Source organism: Gambusia affinis, linkage group LG10 (genome assembly GCF_019740435.1).
Source record: "Gambusia affinis linkage group LG10, SWU_Gaff_1.0, whole genome shotgun sequence".
Classification (NCBI taxonomy): Eukaryota; Metazoa; Chordata; class Actinopteri; order Cyprinodontiformes; family Poeciliidae; genus Gambusia; species Gambusia affinis.
Genome location: NC_057877.1, coordinates 22,259,048 through 22,275,963, shown reverse-complemented (window position 1 = coordinate 22,275,963; position 16,916 = coordinate 22,259,048). Strand labels below are relative to the sequence as shown.

At 37.7% G+C, this 16,916-nt stretch overlaps 1 protein-coding gene across 3 annotated transcripts in view; it reads right to left on the bottom strand.

Moving 5' to 3' along the window:
- Positions 1-16,916, bottom strand: part of arid3a (AT rich interactive domain 3A (BRIGHT-like)) — a 70,615-nt gene that overhangs the window by 28,907 nt on the left and 24,792 nt on the right. For all 3 annotated transcript variants that reach the window (XM_044130408.1, XM_044130410.1, XM_044130409.1), the window contains exon 3: positions 16,578-16,860. In XM_044130408.1, coding sequence (XP_043986343.1) covers positions 16,578-16,860 — 283 coding nt within the window. The remainder of the gene's footprint in view (positions 1-16,577; positions 16,861-16,916) is intronic.

Genomic DNA, 16,916 nt, shown 5'->3' with positions numbered 1-16,916 from the left:
TTTCAATGGGGTTTGGTGCAGTTTTTACCAGAGCTGTATGTATAGTGATGCATAAAAGGTGCCTCATTATTGTGCGTTCTGTGCAAATAACACACAGCTTCCTTATTTCATGGTTTTATTTTAAATATGTTTGAATACAAAAGTAATGGGTTAATATATGCCACTGCCACTGCAAAATGCAGAACTTTAACATAATGAACAGGTTGTTGCTTAACGGATGTGTGAGTTAAATAGATTAGTTTATGCCTTTTTTTCCAAGAATTTGTTACATGTTGGATTCATGTTAATGTGTATTTAAAGAGAACTTTTGAAACTGTAACTGCAGTAAATCTTTGACCATCTTTGCGTGTTGAAGACCTCTTCTTTAAAGACATCCACCCATCCATTTTCTAACACCCTTGTCCCTAGTGGAGTCAGGAGGGCAGCTAACGTTCCAGGCGAGATGCAGGGTCACCCTGGACAGGTCGCCAGTCTGTCACAGAGACAGACGGGACAAGCAACCATGCGCACACACACTCACACCTAGGGAGAATTCAGAGAGACCAATTAACCTGACAGTCATGTTTTTGGACTGTGGGAGGAAGCCGGAGAAGCCGGAGAGAACCCACACATGCAAAGTCCGTGTCGGGAATCGAACCTTCCTCCTGCAAGGCAACAGCTCTATCAACTGCTCCACTGTGAAGCCCTTCTTTAAAACGTCTAAGAATAAAATGCTTAATCTTTTCCTTGTTTAATACATTCAATTTCAATTCAAATTTTTGTAAACAATGTTACATGCTAAAAAGATTGTTTTGTATATATGTTTTCTAGAAACTCAGTCTTTGTTTGGACTTTTATTAAAACACAGGAAAATTAAAATTAAAGATTGCTGTCAAACACAGAAACAAACATACGCTGAATTTCTGCGACTATAAATAAGAGAAACATAAAGAACATATTACAGAAAGTTAATTCTCCACAACAAAGCATGCCGGTGTACATCATTTGTTAGTATTTTAGCCACTGTTTCACATGGGAATTAGAAACCATTTCTATTTCTGATGGTAAACTGTTCCAGATATAAAGATTTCTGAATGAGAAATAACATTCATTAAATTATGTTTTGTATTTGCAGGTTTGCAGTCTCCATTAACTTCATCCACTTTTACTTGCTTTTTAAAAATCAAACTGCTTAATGTACTTTTCTAAACATTTCAGCACCAGTCGTGCTAATAAATGCAGAGGAGAAAATGGCAAAAATGAACAGAGGATCACGCGACTCTGAACCAGAACAGGCACCTCTAAGTGATTATATACAGTCCATTCATTGGACAGGAGGAATCAGGAAAAGCAGCAAGTTTTCCCAGAGCCCTAAAAGTCTGATATATGTTTCTAATCGCACTGCTGCTAATGAGAAGGATCACAAAGATGGATGCCCAAAATGAGCGAGGCGAGGCTCAGCAGAAGGAGGGGAAGTGGGCGTAGGACCAATTTAAGATCACAGAGCGACGTGTGATACCACACACAGCAACAGTCACTCTGTGATAGATAGGGGCTAAAATGGAAGTACTTTATATAAAAAACGTTGATGTTATGAGCCTGTTCTTCCCCTAAAATGACTGAAAGATTCTGATCCAGATAATAATCTAATGAGACTGAGCGAAGCTGAAAGTATTTATTCAGCTCCACCGGAGATGATGCGATAACTTTGTCAGAATGCAGACAGATAGATGCAAAGATAAAGTAGATGAAGTTTCACAAGTTGTTTTTATCTGCATCTGGATGCAAATAACGGTAGGAGAAAGTTTTAGAGTTGAGGGATGATGGACGGAGAGGCCAGCGGGTCTACTGGTGACCTTAAAAACATATCTGGCCCACCCAGCGTCGTGCAGGGCAGATAGCCGCTGTGGGCCCCAGAAGAGGGAACTGCAGGGCCTCAGGACTACATGCAGACAGAAATCTGACCTACAGCAACCTCTGGGTTTTTCTTTTCCACATGGCAGAGGAATCCATCTTCCTGTTTAAACATTTATGCATCTGACTTTTAGCGGAGTTCGAAACGTACACAGTGAGTCCGTGTTTGTAAGCAAGCCTGATCCTGTTTGTACAATGGCGCAGGAACTTCCACTGTGTTTATATGTTCCTTAAGCATGGTGGATCTTATTCACTGCAAACATGCATTCGTGTCCCTGCAGGTAATTCATGGGGTGGATTCACTGTTTCCTCCACTTTAACTGAATTCTGGTTCATCTGACCTGCGCAATCAAACTCTTGCCCGAAAACCTAAGAATCGGTTCGATCAAAGTGAACTCTGTCGTGTTTTGACTGGAGATCGCTCCAAAACAGGAACTATAACGTAGGGCATTCTGGGTAAATAGTAAAATACAACTAAAACAAACGCGCTAGCGGGAGAAATGACTTGTGATCTTTTTTTTTTTGGAGGTTTTTGTGTCGTTTCCTCCAGTAGTTCTTGGTGCAGCGCCACCACAGGTGAGGAGGGGAACACATTTTTCAAAAGATCTTGTTCAGTCCGCTTTAATCAAACTCTATAGTTCGTTTTCCTGGAAAGTGGTTCGTTTGGGGAGGTGTGAACTCTGGTCTGCCTAAAAGTGAATTCTGCTGCGGTTTGAATGAACTTGTGCTACGCAGACTGGAGACTGATCAAAAAGCAGGAAGTGGATTGTAGTGCAAAGGATTCTGGGTAAATACAACCAAAACAAGCGTGAGATTCTAGTGCTAGCGGGCGAAATGACTTGTGGTCTTTTACCGATGACAAAAGAGAAATCCTACAACTGCTAAAATCCGACGCCACTCTATTTTTGCTGACATTTCATGAAGATGGAAGATGCGCTCAGAGTCTTCTTCAGAGGTTTTTGGTGCTGTAGTGATAACGCCACCACAGGCAAGGAGGGAAAAAGGCTTTTCAAAGTGTTGGGTTTGTTTTGACACAGTGCACCAGCAGAAAATTTACAAAATACTGCAATTCCAAAATCAAACCCAGTCTATTGCACTATCAGGTGGAAAACACCTTGGACAACATGTTTAATTAGATCTGGAAAACAGGTTTTATTAAGGCAACCTTAATGCTACGGTGAATCATCTTCTATCTGACAATAATTCTTCAGTAACAATTATTACCAGTTCTTACTGGTGAGATATCAGGAAAGACTATTTGTATCCGAGCCATTAGCAAAGTCCAACAGCCCGACTTCCTGCTGCGTCCACACAATCATAAAAGGTTTGTTATTATCATAGGGACAAGACAGAAGAGCCACAGTGATGTCACCGGGGCCAAATGTGACAATTATTGATCAAGGCACTAACCGAAGCTTTTACGATACAAAAAGGTGCTCTGCTTCGAGGCGACCTATTGACTCCTCGGACCATTACAGACGCATTTCAAAACACGTATATCTATTTTTCAGCTGCTCTTCACACTTGGACAAAGAGCAACTCAGACCTTGAAAATGTGTCGTCGAATCCCTTTATCAATCTTTGACCTATTTCTTAATTGATTCCTTCAAGAAAGAAAGCTTTCAATGCTTGCTACCTTTTCAGGAGAATATGAATGTAAAAGCACAAAAAGAACAGCTTTTGTTCACATAAATGGTTACCACTGGGTCTTTGTGAGAGAGGATGTGACTTAGGGGTTTGTTTATCGATAACTTGAACTGTCTCTTACTCGTCTGTGTCTGAGTAACACACAAAGGATTCATTTAGAAATTTAAAACACGGTAAAAAGAGAGATGAAGAAAGAAATCAAATATTTGCTGCAGAGAGACAGAAAATCTACACATCGTGTTTAAAGTGACAGATTGTTATAAATGATTTTAAAAAGGTTTTTACACCCTTAAATGAAACAGTTCAGCATGTCGTTTCGATACAGAGTGGAGATAGTCACAGTTTGTTGGTGAGAAACTCGGCTCCGTGGGTGGAGGGACTGATACAGAGATTGTGCAACCAGAACCACAAAATTTAAAGAAATAATAATTACAAAAAATATGCAACATCATCTGCATTGACAAAACCAGAAATCATACTGCAGTGGAGTACCACCTGGAAAGTACTGGTAACTGATTTATTTGTTTATTTCTTATAAAGTGTGTGTAAAAAATTCATAATTAAATGAGCTTGGGACAATTAGCCTGGCAGAAACTAGTTCCCTGCTCAACACTTTTCTTCCTATTGAGAAACAATAGGTAGTTGACGTTTTAAATTTTACCAAATTTACTTTGACGATATGAAGATTATTGTAAACAAAGAGAGAAGAGCTGAGCCAAACAAGATGGCTGTTAATTTAATATTTGGAAGTGTGGCTAACACTGACTGAATGGCTTCGTTGCTAAAACTACAGACTTAAATTCTACTGGAGAAATCAAGCTCAATGGGAGAAATGGGGCGATGAGAATTGAGCGGGATTGCAACGTCCAGGTGAAGGCGCAACGCAACTTGACACGCTGTTGGTTAGTGTTAGCAAAGCCGCCAATCCCGAAGCGCCATTTTTAGTTGTTGGTTGTGTTCTGCATGTGTCAAAACTAATGTATAATTCAGTAGCGTAAAAATATAGAATATAAAATATAGAAGAATGTAGATGATTTTGTTCCAAAGAACAAATGCAGCTCACTAAAAACTTGAGAAAGTTTGTGTTGTGATGACATAAAGTGAACAGTACCCTGAAAACGACAATATGGGAAATAGAATTAGATATTTTGTCAAGATAAAATCATAAACAGTTTAAAATATCAATAAGTTTTGAGTTATTTCTCAGTATTAAATATAGTCTAATCTCATTTCACAATGAGAATCCACAATGAGATTTTTCTGTAATTGCGCTGAATCTGACCAAAAGAAATCTTTGGCGTCACTCGTAGAGGGATGTAGACGAGAGACGTCCTCACAATCTGATAACTTCTTATCGTTTCCTGAGGCTTTAAGCATAAGAGGAAGCCTGAGAAAAAGCCTCGCTGCTCAACAGAGAGAGAAAGAAAGAGACAGGATGAAGGCGCTAACTCCGGCCTTTACACAATCTTTGTTTACATTCCTTCCCCAGCCCCCCTCTCCTGGTCCATATTGAGTGCCTGCCAATTTCCAGAATCCCCATGGCTGTACGGTTTCTGACATCAGCCCCATGCAGCAGGCTGGGGCTTGGATACGTTTCAAATGCTCTGCGGTGCTTCACAGTTAAAATGAGCGTTTACTACATGCTCTACTTGGCTGCGAGTCAAAGCGCTGTGCCAAGTGAGGGACTTTTTCCTGTTGCCTCAGTCACACTGCGCGTTTTCCCTCAGTGCTGCTCCTTTCCCTTTAAAACAGGAAGGCTTTCAGAGGTCTTTCCATGCTAACTCGTTCTGTTTTTTTAACCCTCTCTCAGACAGGACCCGTAAAACCATGTCCTGTCTTTTAATTAAACTCAAGTTTCTCATGAAATCTAATGAAAAAGCCCCTCACTGCTGAATAATGCAGACTGATATGAGCCACCAGAGGCTCCAGATGATGCGCTTTATAAACGGCTTTGGAGTTAAGGAGAAAGATCAAAGGGATATTTGGAACAGAAAAAACTAAATGCTGGATAAAAAAATGACTAAAACAGTACAACTAAATGTTTTGATTGGTTTAATAATAAGATGTTCTCATGTGATATTCATTTTTCCTACTTTCCATAGCAAATCTGACAACATTAACAGTTGTGGACAAACTTACCACTACTAAAGCAATAGATTACATAGATTATCTCTCTAAATTATAATCCTGACTAATTCAAACACAGGACACTGAAGTTATTAAGAACTTTTTAACTTCTTAATAACTTTATATGAAGAAGTTATTATATTAATAACAACATAATGTAGATTAAGGATAGAAAATGTCCTTTTCTGATTTCACACAATAGATAAAATTTAGTTTGTCCATTTTACAAACGGCACCGTCTCTGGGTTTCAGGATGCATTGATCCCGTTTTTATTTTTGGATTTTACTGGTTCTGGTCCGTTGAACATAAATTAAAATCATATATAAACTAGTGAAATATCAGTTTCTCTTTATTATCTTACAATCTTTAACGTTTTAATGCTTTTGTATATATAATGAAATATAAGTGTTTACTAATAGCCCATTTTTTTATAATAATAAAACCAAAACAACATTATACATTTTTTAAAATATCTGTTTAATTTATATTTAGTTTATTTTCTTTATTCTCTGTTTTTTAGTTGTCTAAAACATAAATACCTACTTATGGAAATAATTGCTGATGTTTGTTTTATTTTTGGTTTTTGTTTCGTCATTTATTGGTATGAGTTTATTCTCCAAACTACTGTCACAAGTATGACCAACATATATGTTGGTCATTGTTGTATTAAATAATCTTTTTTTAATAATAATAAATTTGATTATTTTTTCAGCCAGCTGACAAGCAGTGGGCATTAATATGTGGAAAAGAGGTGATATTGTGCTAATTTATCCCAATAAAAGACATTTTTGCAGCATGCTAACAAAGCACAGCGTACTCTCAGGATATTTAAGTCTCTTGTTGGGTTGTAATATCGTTATAAAATGAAAATTGCTCCTAAAAGACCAAAGAAAACACATAATAAAAAGAACTAATAAACACGGATCAAAAGGCTCCCCTACAGTGGATTATAAACTCAACATGCACTTATCAGACAGCTGTATCAGCGGAAACCTGATGGGCAATCCCAGTAAGTGTCGCTCCCAATTGGCTCTTATTCCTGCTGCACTTCCTGTAGTCCCTAACAGCCCCCTCCCCGGGCTCCCTGCGTGTGTGTGTGTGTGTATGTGTGTGTGTGGGTGGGTCGGAGCAATTTAATGTTTAATGCCAACCCCCTCCCTCCATTTCAACTGATCATGGTGAGTGCCATGAATTTTTAAAGACATCCCTACTTTACTGTCCATCTGGGCTCCATCTGTCCAGCTGCTGGTGTTTAAAGCAGACAGAGACGCGGAGACTTCAAAGGGTCCGCGTGGCCCCGGGATGGCTTCTGGCCTGAAGAAGATATTGTTTATACAGGGGAGGAGGGCGAGGCATTTAGCCATGGAGACACAGCAGCAGTGAGAGGGATTGTCAAACCTGCACATCTAGAAACGTTCAGAGTGTTTAGAGGCGAAATTAATTGAGCATTTGAAGCGTTGATGTTGGTAAAGTTAAAATGAAAAGCCTTCTGATGTTAGGTTTTGATTATTCTTTCTACGATTTAAATTGAAAATGCAACAATCCACATTTTTAATTTTTTTTTTAGTATCGATCCAATACAGAAAAAACTGCTGAATCGACTGAAAATGCTCTTGTTGTTAAAACACAGACATAATTACAAATCTATTTGGTAGCTCTGCACCAGTACAGCACAATTAAATACACCAAGAAACCTGGTCAAACCTGTAAAAACAACTTTAGTCTGTTAAACAGCCAGTGTAAAGTAAACAATAAAGAAACTGAAGCTGCAACAAACCTTCTATCAAATGATGTAAAATAAAAAATAAAGCATGAGGTCGCTCAGAGTACAAAACATATAGTTATTAATATCATCTCCAGCATCTCTAATTTAAAGAGACAGCGGGCAAAATATGTATCAATTATGTCAACGCTTTCCCAATAAAATGTTTTTATTAGAATAAAACTGTCACTGCAAAATCATACCAAGAACTCTAGGCCTAGTTTAAATGTCTTAGTGAACATGAAGTAAGAGAAAACTAAATTACAAATAACGTTTCAGTAAAATGGTTTTACAACAAATTACTTTAATTATTCACTTATTTTTGTTTGTCTTCATTTGCATGTGTGAGAATTACTTGGACGTTAACTCTAAAAACTTTCTAAAACTTACTATCTACTTTCTAAAAACTTAGAAAGTTTTTTTTTTTTTTAAATATTCTCTTTCTGTGGTTTTGTTTAAGGTTAAAAACAGAAAGATGAGATTAAATCTGATTATTTTACAGTCTTCAATTAGAACTAAACCGACCAATAATACTTTCCTCTTCAGATTACCTTTTGATTTCTTTGATTTAAACTGTTTTCATGCCATTTTTTCCCTCACATGTTCAATTCTTACAACAAATTACTTTAATTATTCTCTTACTTTTGTCCGTTGTAATTTGTATGTGAGAGTTATTTGGACGGTGTGATTTTTATGCCAGGACAAATTTGAAATTTACTTACTGACACAAATTTGGTATCTAAAAATATACAAAGTATCTGTTTGTTAGTTTGTTTTTAATAGTTTCCCTCTGTGGTTTTGTTTGTTAAGGTTAAGACAGAAAGAAAAAAATAAATCTTACCATTTTGATACAACAAACAAACTAAAACTAAGAAAGTTTTGTTTTTGGGAAACTTTTAAACCTTCACAGGCTTCACATTGGTAACAGGCTGAGAAAAAAATGGATGCAAGAATAATTAAAATTATTAATGAAGTTTATAAAGTTGCTTTGTTTGCTTTGTGAAAATCTAATATGCACTGAAATTTCTATAGATATCGCAGAGCCAGATATCTACACAGAGTTCAAATACCAAGAAGGGCTATAAATGGTATCAAGCTCGTATCACTGAAATAAACGCCACCAGACACTCAAATCAGTTTCATTTACAAATTAATCCAACAGTGTGGTATAATTTGATATCTGTATAAAGCTCTGCCCTTCATTTAATTCTCTGCTCCCTGTCCTGGGCAGATATGACAGCGCTGGCAAAGAGCCTTGAATATTTTTGATTAATTCACTTAAAGCCACAGCGTAATCAGACTAGGAGCAGCCGGCACCTCTTGGCTTAATTTAGTCTGACATTTCAGCGGAGAGGTGAGGAAGGTGTCTGGATGATCCTCCAGGAATGCAGGTTGGGATTTGCCAATATGTCTTTGCAGCACATTGCCTGGAGGCGAAACGTCAACTACAAATTTGTTGGGATTGGTTGCACTTATTTTGTTCCCCCTGCAGCGCACCGTGCATGTAGTAAAAAAAAAAAAAAAAAGAAAGAAAGAAACTTTTCAACAACTTTAAATTAAGAACATCATATATTATTTGGGTTTTACTTCTTCTCACTCATTCTGCAGCACCATTCAGACTTTATCTGCTCTTTGTAAGTCATAAGCGATCTGCACATGTCAGTTTACAGTTTGGAGTAGCCATGACTGCTCAGGACTGATAGAGGCATGCAAAGTTTCTGCTGAGGATCTGAGGTAGTGGCCACATTATCACCCTCCATCAAGCACATTCCTGCAGCCTCCACCCACCTGCTCAAAATAAACTGTACCGTCTTAACCCCTTCCTCCCCGGACATTCGGAAAACTATTTAGCAACATGTTTGCGCTGCAAATTATTAGTAAAAAACATTAAGATGTTTTGCTTTGTGGCCATCGAATGAGAGCAGAAAAGGCCACTCTGTTTATAAATAATAAAGAAAAGCTTACTTGTGACTAAAACATGTCAACAGATTCGGTTTCAAACAATGCGAGTAGCTTTTTGTTGACTTGCACCTTCATGCAACGGTGAGATAATGAAATCCGATCAGACAAAGAAACTGACCCGTGAATGTGAGCGAGCGAGTTATGGCGCTTTCGGTTCATGTTAACGTTTCTCAGATTTGAACAGAAACCCAAAAGACTTATAAATAGCTGCAAACATGATGAACTGGCCTTGACATTTGGGTTTTCACAAAATGAAAGAGTAATTATCTTTTTATTCAAATCTCAGAAACCGTAACAAACAAAACGTGTTTGAAAAACTCTACCTACACGTTTTTGAACAAACCAAACTTCGAATATTTCTATAAAACTTCTATTAAACATCTTTTAGAGCAAATGAAAAAGAAATAACCAGAAATACTACAAAACAAATTGTATTTTGTAACTTTTAAAGGTTTTTACTGATTAGCTAAATTACTTTAGTTCTCTTTTACTCTTTTTATAAGCTTTTGTTATGATAAGGACAGTTATTTTCTATTAGTTTTGGAAACAGCTGGAAGGATGACTGCTCTCTTTTACTTTCAAAACAAAGTAAGTAAAGAGGAGCACCAAAAGCAAATTAAGTAGACTAGCAGTGGAACATCATCTATGCTGCCTGGATTTTGAGCGTTTAGCATGTCCTGATGCTGAGACAGCAACTTCAGTCAGAGGTGTTTTCAGATTCAATGCAAGATTGACTGCTACTGGAGATCCTTCCTGTCCACTGCATTATTGTCACAAAATGAAGCCTAGTTTCTCAATTTTCAATTAGGGATTGGTTGTAGATTTAAACTTTGTGCTAACCAACAAAAAAGAATCCTAGGCTTTCAAAATAAAATATTGCAAAAAGGACAGAAAAAAAGGATTTAACAACAAATCTCAAGTTTGTAAAGTCCAAGACTGGAATAATCCAGAGTTGCTACATGCTCTGTGATGACACTAATAAACCAAATTGATTTGACGTTTTTCCCAAAAAAAGTATGACTTTGCATTCAGAAATGTGACCTGGAACTGTTATGCAAACAGAGACAGATATAAACACAGTGAATTTAAAAGACCAGGAGACTCGTGGTTTTAAGCTACCAGGGTGCATTGTTAAGTACAGTTTGGGGAAGAATAGCTGATGTGTTTCTATCAAAGCAAAGTTCAGTTTAACAGTTCAGACATCAACATTTCACGTTTTGTCTCATGAGAACCACAAACTTCTGTTTTTTTAATTTATTGGAATTTCATGTGAAAGACGAGCGTTGGCATAATTTTTTGACTTGCAAAATCAGCTTTAAAAATTAACAGACAGTGTTGCGTGTATTTGTGTTGAACCTCTCTACTCTGATCTCATCTGAGCAAAATCAAATCAAGCACAAACATTTAGGATTTACTTACAAAATAAAGTACAAGCTAGGGCTGCAACTAACAATTAATTTAGTAACTAATTTTCAAAAGATTAATAGATTGACTGAATAAAAAATGGCACATTCTGGTGATTTTCATCTAACCAGCTAAGCCCTTTTTGAACAATATTTGAAATAAATTAAAAGATGCAAATAAACAAATAATTCACTTTTTAAAATCATAAAATAAACAACGTGTTACCTAAAATGCATTAACATAGCATTCCTTTGGTGTACACTTGGTCATTTGTAGATTAATTTATTATTTTTCACATTAACTGATTAATAACTGGATATCTAAAGGTGCATAATGGGAGGTTTTTTTCAGCTTTTGCAGAATTTGAACTTGGTGAAGATAAAACTAAGACATTGAGTTCCTAATAGAACATATTTATCAATAAAATGTTTTTTTTTTATCTTAAGTGCAAAATGTTAAATTTTTTGTACAGTTTTGTCTTAATTGCTGCTCTGATTGTGTTGTTATTTCAGCAAATGTTTTTTTTTTTGTCTGTACACTCCAGTTAGCAATTAACTGGCTATTAATTAACTTGACGATTATTTCCACAATTGATTAGTCACTGCTAATCTGATTAATCCATTCAGTCCTGGTCCATAATTATGGAGCATTATGGACTCTCAGGTGTTTTTGTAGATTCTTTTTAACTTTTTTTTTTATTTACAAAGAGAAAAGTGTCGATGTTGACGCTAATCCACGTAATGATGGAGCATTTTTCAATGCTTAATCCAACTTTAGAAAGAGAGAACCTACCAAAATATGGACATCCACCAAAAATGGCCAAGCAAAGGATTATTTAAAAGAAGCAGACTAACACCTCTAATGGGAGAATCTGCTCACAGGAACACCTTTACACATCTATTCCAAAATAACTGCCATTTATTTATGGGGGACTTTTTGGAGACCACACATTTTCAGTTTGAAAGCAGGACTTCAAGTCTTTCTTCTCAAAACTTGTAATACTTGTATGCCAAACTTCTGCTCTCTTTCAAATATTCACTGTGATTTCTCAAACCTTTTTCCTCGCGCTCAGAACTTGTCCCTCTTCGGATCAAATCCCTGCTTGCAAACCTCTCTGCCCGCTTGCGAATCATTTTCTGCTAGTGCCTGGAACAAAAAAGTACCGTTGCCTGGCAACCTCTGAGCCAATAGAATGAAAGTGTTATACTGGGTGCATTTGTTTCCTTCTAGTGGGTGTGCCTGTGTAGCTACTGTTGATTGTAGCTACCTGCACCACCCACTGGATGTTTTTCTCTCCAGCAGATACAGTGAAGCATAAAATCCCAGGAAAAAGGCTGTAACCTGAAGAAATTAGATAAAGTTTACTTTCCAAAGCACTGTAAACTGGATATGTTTGGACTAAAACACTGATTTGTGAAGGTAAAAGATTACCAGAGCGAAAGGTTGAGAAGTCGACTAACTCCTGACTAAAACTCCTGAGCCACAAAGATACTAAAATACACTTATTATCATTAATGATAAAAGTAAGGCTGCCCAGTCAGCACTTTTCCACGTCTGCATCAAACATTTGAAAACATTTGAAGGCAGAACCTTTTTAGATGATAGCTGTTATATAATTACTTTTATTGCATTGTTTTTCTGGGACAGACGATTGCCGTGTGTTCGCTGCTTCACACATAACAGCAGCTACAAATTTTCTGCTTCAACACTTTTGATATTTCACAACAACCAAGACCAGGCAGAGCCGTGAGATATAATAATAAAAAATAAAAAAAAACTGCAAGACGATGGCTTATAGATCTACCAATAAAAGGCAATGAAGAAACCACAAATGTAAGGTTGAGAAGAAAAAGAAGAAGCAAAATAAATATGCAATCTAGGGTATGCAAAACAAGACAGTTTGAATTATCAGGAGGCAGCTATTATAACAGGCTATAACTGCAATTACAGCTTATTGCTATAATCATCCAAGGCCAAAAATAGCAATGTCTTTCTAAAATACTGGATTGTTTTTCTTTTATTATCAATTTTCTCTACATCTATGGTAAGATAAATACAATGCAAGCTTTAATAATATAGATTAACAAACAACCAACATGATTAAGTGTCAGATGCATTAAACGCAAATCTAATCCACAGCCGAGTGACGCATGACGATATAATTGCCCAGTATGTCGTACCTGCCACATGAAATCTGAGAATGCCCTGTCAGGGCACACACACAGGGAGGGGTGGGTTATTTTCAGAAGCAGAGTATAGGTTTTAGGGGAGTTATATTCCACAGCCTGTAATTACAAAAAAATAGGCCTTAAATTACAGAATCTATAGTTAGGGCTTTATAATGAAGGCTGCATGCAACGTGGCCGAGATAATCCGCCTGCGACACGCGGAACGTGTCAGTGATGAAAAGAGTTAGAAAACGTCCCAGACAAGACCGGCCCGTTTCTCACACTGATGAGTGTGTTTTATGGTTGGAAATATTGCAACAGGCCATGATTGTGTTTGCTTTTCAGTGGCGGCTTCCATTATGTAATAAGCTGCTGCGTAAAATGGTGGCTCAGTCCGTGCCACACAAATACATTCATTCATATATATATATATATATATATATATATATATCCATGCATCCATCCATTTTCTGTTCACCCATGTCCCAATGGGGTCGGGAGGGTTGCTGGTGCCATTCTCTCTACGTTCCGGGTGAGAGGCGGGGTACACCCTGGACAGGTCGCCAGTCTGTCGCAGTATATATATATGTGTGTGTGTGTGTGTGTGTGTGTAAAGATTTGTTTTCCAGCTCTGGAAAAAAGTTAAGAGACCAGTTTCTCTGATTTAACTTTTTATAGTGTTCAGTTTGAGTGAACTGATCACTGTTCTTTTATTCTATAAACTATTGACAACATGTTTCTGACATTCCAAGCAAAATTTTAGTATTACACTAATAATTTTAAGTGGTCTATAATTTTTTCCAGAGCTGTATATACATTCAGATATATTGACCCTTTGCACGTGACATCGCGCTCTGTAGAGCCCCGCCCACTCCGCCATGACGGACATCTGGTAGCCTCACTATTATTTAGTTGACTTCACTTTAAAAATGGTCATGGGGTTCTGTTCAGTCAGCTGCACAAACAAACAAGGATGCAAACGTGTCATTTTACTGTGTAACTTTTAACGAGGAAAGATGTGTCAGGACGGATAGCAGCCATCAAACATAATGACTGCCAGCCCTAGGGGTAACCGCGGATTAGCAGCAAACACTTTTTAAAAGGCAAGAAGATTAACGTTCATATACTTAATAAGTAAGTAAGATTAGAAAGATAACAAAATTCGCTATGTGTGTGTGACGTTGTAACCATGGAGACAATACCGCACCGTCATGTAGCCTAGCATGTACGAAAAAAACCGGTGAGCATCTCGTTTTTTGTATGTTTTTAATATTGCTTCGGTGTAAAGAGAAACGCTGTTCATAACATAATGATATAAATCGTGTGATGTAAATTTAGGCAAAGTAGGTAATTAGATCAACACGTCAGGAGGGAGGAGGTATGGGTCGGTTTATAAGCTAACTGTTTCTAGCTCATAGACCAGGGGTCCCCAAACTTGGTCCTGGAGGGCCGGCCTCCTGCATGTTTTAGTTCTCTCCTTGGTTTAACACACCTGAATCAGATGGTGGCTCGTTAGAAGGCCTAAGAAGAACATTGACATGCTGAAAAGGTTGTTGGTGCCACCAGGGAGAGAACTAAAACGTGCTGGAAGCCGGCCCTCGAGGACTGAGTTTGGTGACCCCTGTCATAGACTGTTTCACCGTCTATGAGCCCCGACCAGGTGTGTTACGTTTACAGACAAATTATCTCGACTTGAACAAGTAGAAACCATGAATAAACTGGCAAAAACAACTTGGGAAAACAATTTCAGTCGCTCTGTTCAATAATCCCGTCCCGCACTTCCGACATCCATCATGGCGCCTTGAATGATTAAGTGACGTAGTTGCAAAGTTTCAATATGTATGGATATAGGCGATGAAAAACTGGCTTCAGCTCTGAAATGGAGGCATGTTTACTAGATCTGTTTTATAAACTATAATCAAGGACACTAAAAAGTACGTCTATAACTTCAATGATTGCTTTACACTGCAAAGGTCAGCTTCCTGATAAGACTTTATGCAATTTCCAGAGGGGAAAAAAATTGATTCCGTTCCAGTTTATATCATATTTACAAACAGTGGGAGGTTTTTTTTTTAATTATCTGAACTGTGGTTAGATTTCTGTTTTAACTGACAACATGCAGTCTCCGATCTGAACCGAGCAGTTGACGGACTTTGGTCTTCCCATGTAAACAGCCTGTCTTGTTTCACTCAGGCCTCCCTCATTTTTCCCTCAGCCGCCCACTGGCATGTTTACAGTAAACTCCTGCACGCTGAAGCGGTTAAAATGCTCCCTGACCAACCCTCCCCCACTCCACTCTCGCCTGAATCTGCCCAACTCAGTCAGGAGTAACATATAGACTCCACTCCTGGTGCAACTCAGTAGAAATTTATCTTTTTTTAATGCTTATTCAAGCTATTTTATTCTTTTTTTTAAGTTTGGTTTTGAAGTGAAATTAAATTTTATCCCAAGTTTTGTCGTTGCCATTTTGACAATTAAAGGTAGGGGGTGTACAAAGTGCCGTTAATTACCAAAAGCTGACGTAAACTGCTTGTGAAAAATCTATATTAGCTCAAAACGCTAATAGACTAATAAACATGAAAACAAAGAATGTCATATCTATAATTTCAGTATGTTTTAGTTAGTTTTATTCTTTTTTCGTATAGTTTGAGTTAGTTATAATTTTTGCCCATTAATTACTATCTTTATTTATCTCAGTTAAGGAAAAATCTTTCTCAGTTTCAGATTTTGCTAGTTTTAGTTAGCTGTAATGACCTTGGTGATGGCATGTGCTTTTTAGCTGTTGATTTCCCAGCCTGTTCGATTACATCATGTGCAGCTGAAAGAGTCCCAGCAGGTTCAACGCGAAGAGAACTGAGGACAGAGGTGGCATATCTGTACATCCCTGGTGACTAAATAAATACTTTCACCTTCACTCTGATCAAAAATTAACACAAAAATACTCCAAGATGGCGTCAAACTTCCTAATTCAACCACCAATCTACACCTTGTTTCAGCTAGTCTTGTTGCAATAAACGATAAATCAATTAATTGTGTGATAAATTAAAATCAATGTTCTCTTTTTACCAAAGACTGAACGATTAAACTCTTCAGTATGCTTCGGTCTCAACTAGCCCCTTTTTTAAAGGACAATTTTGTTTGCAGAAACTTTACAATTCATTTTATTTGTTTTTTTGGTTGGTGTGTGTATTTATTTGGAATATTTCTTCCAGTTTGTTAGAACTCAAATGTTAATCATCTTTGACTGCATTATTATGTCATGACCTTTATATTGTAAATGGTGTCAAAAGAACGACATTATTGTTTATTCCAATACTTTCTGGGACAATTTATCGTCCAGCAAAATAATAAATGTTGCTGGATGATTTCAGCAATTGTTTTTTTGGATAGTTGGACCTCATGTAATGTTCAAATAAGATAAATATAACTTTAATTAAAATGTCCTTTTACATATAGATTTGTGTGCTTGATATTCAAACAACAGATGAGTCAAAACTCAATCTCTATAAACAACAACAACAAAAACATTTGTTGTTGGAGGTGGCGTGTTTCTTCCCTCTGGTATAGTGAGACTTAAAGATGCATCTGTAAAAAACAGAAGAAGCAGTCTCACCTGTCTGAACTGCTCCTCGTAGGTCCATTCTCCGTGGTCCTGCACGCCCAGGTGGCTGTGTGGTGCGTGGGGAGGCATGATGGCGACGCGGGGCTCCTGCTCCACGCTGGGCCGGACCTTCGGCAGCTGGGAGTGAGGGTGGAGGTGGCGGTGGGGCAGCACCAGGATGCCCTTCCCAGGAGCCACGGCGTCGTGGCCAGTCGGCAGCCCTTCCTCTGCCAGGTCGTCGTCAAAGTCTTCGTCCATGTCGCTTTCAAAGTCTCCCTCGTCCCATTTCCGTTTGCTGGCATGTGAGGAAGAAAAAGGTAGACTCAGATTTTTCAAAAGCTAATTTTTTTT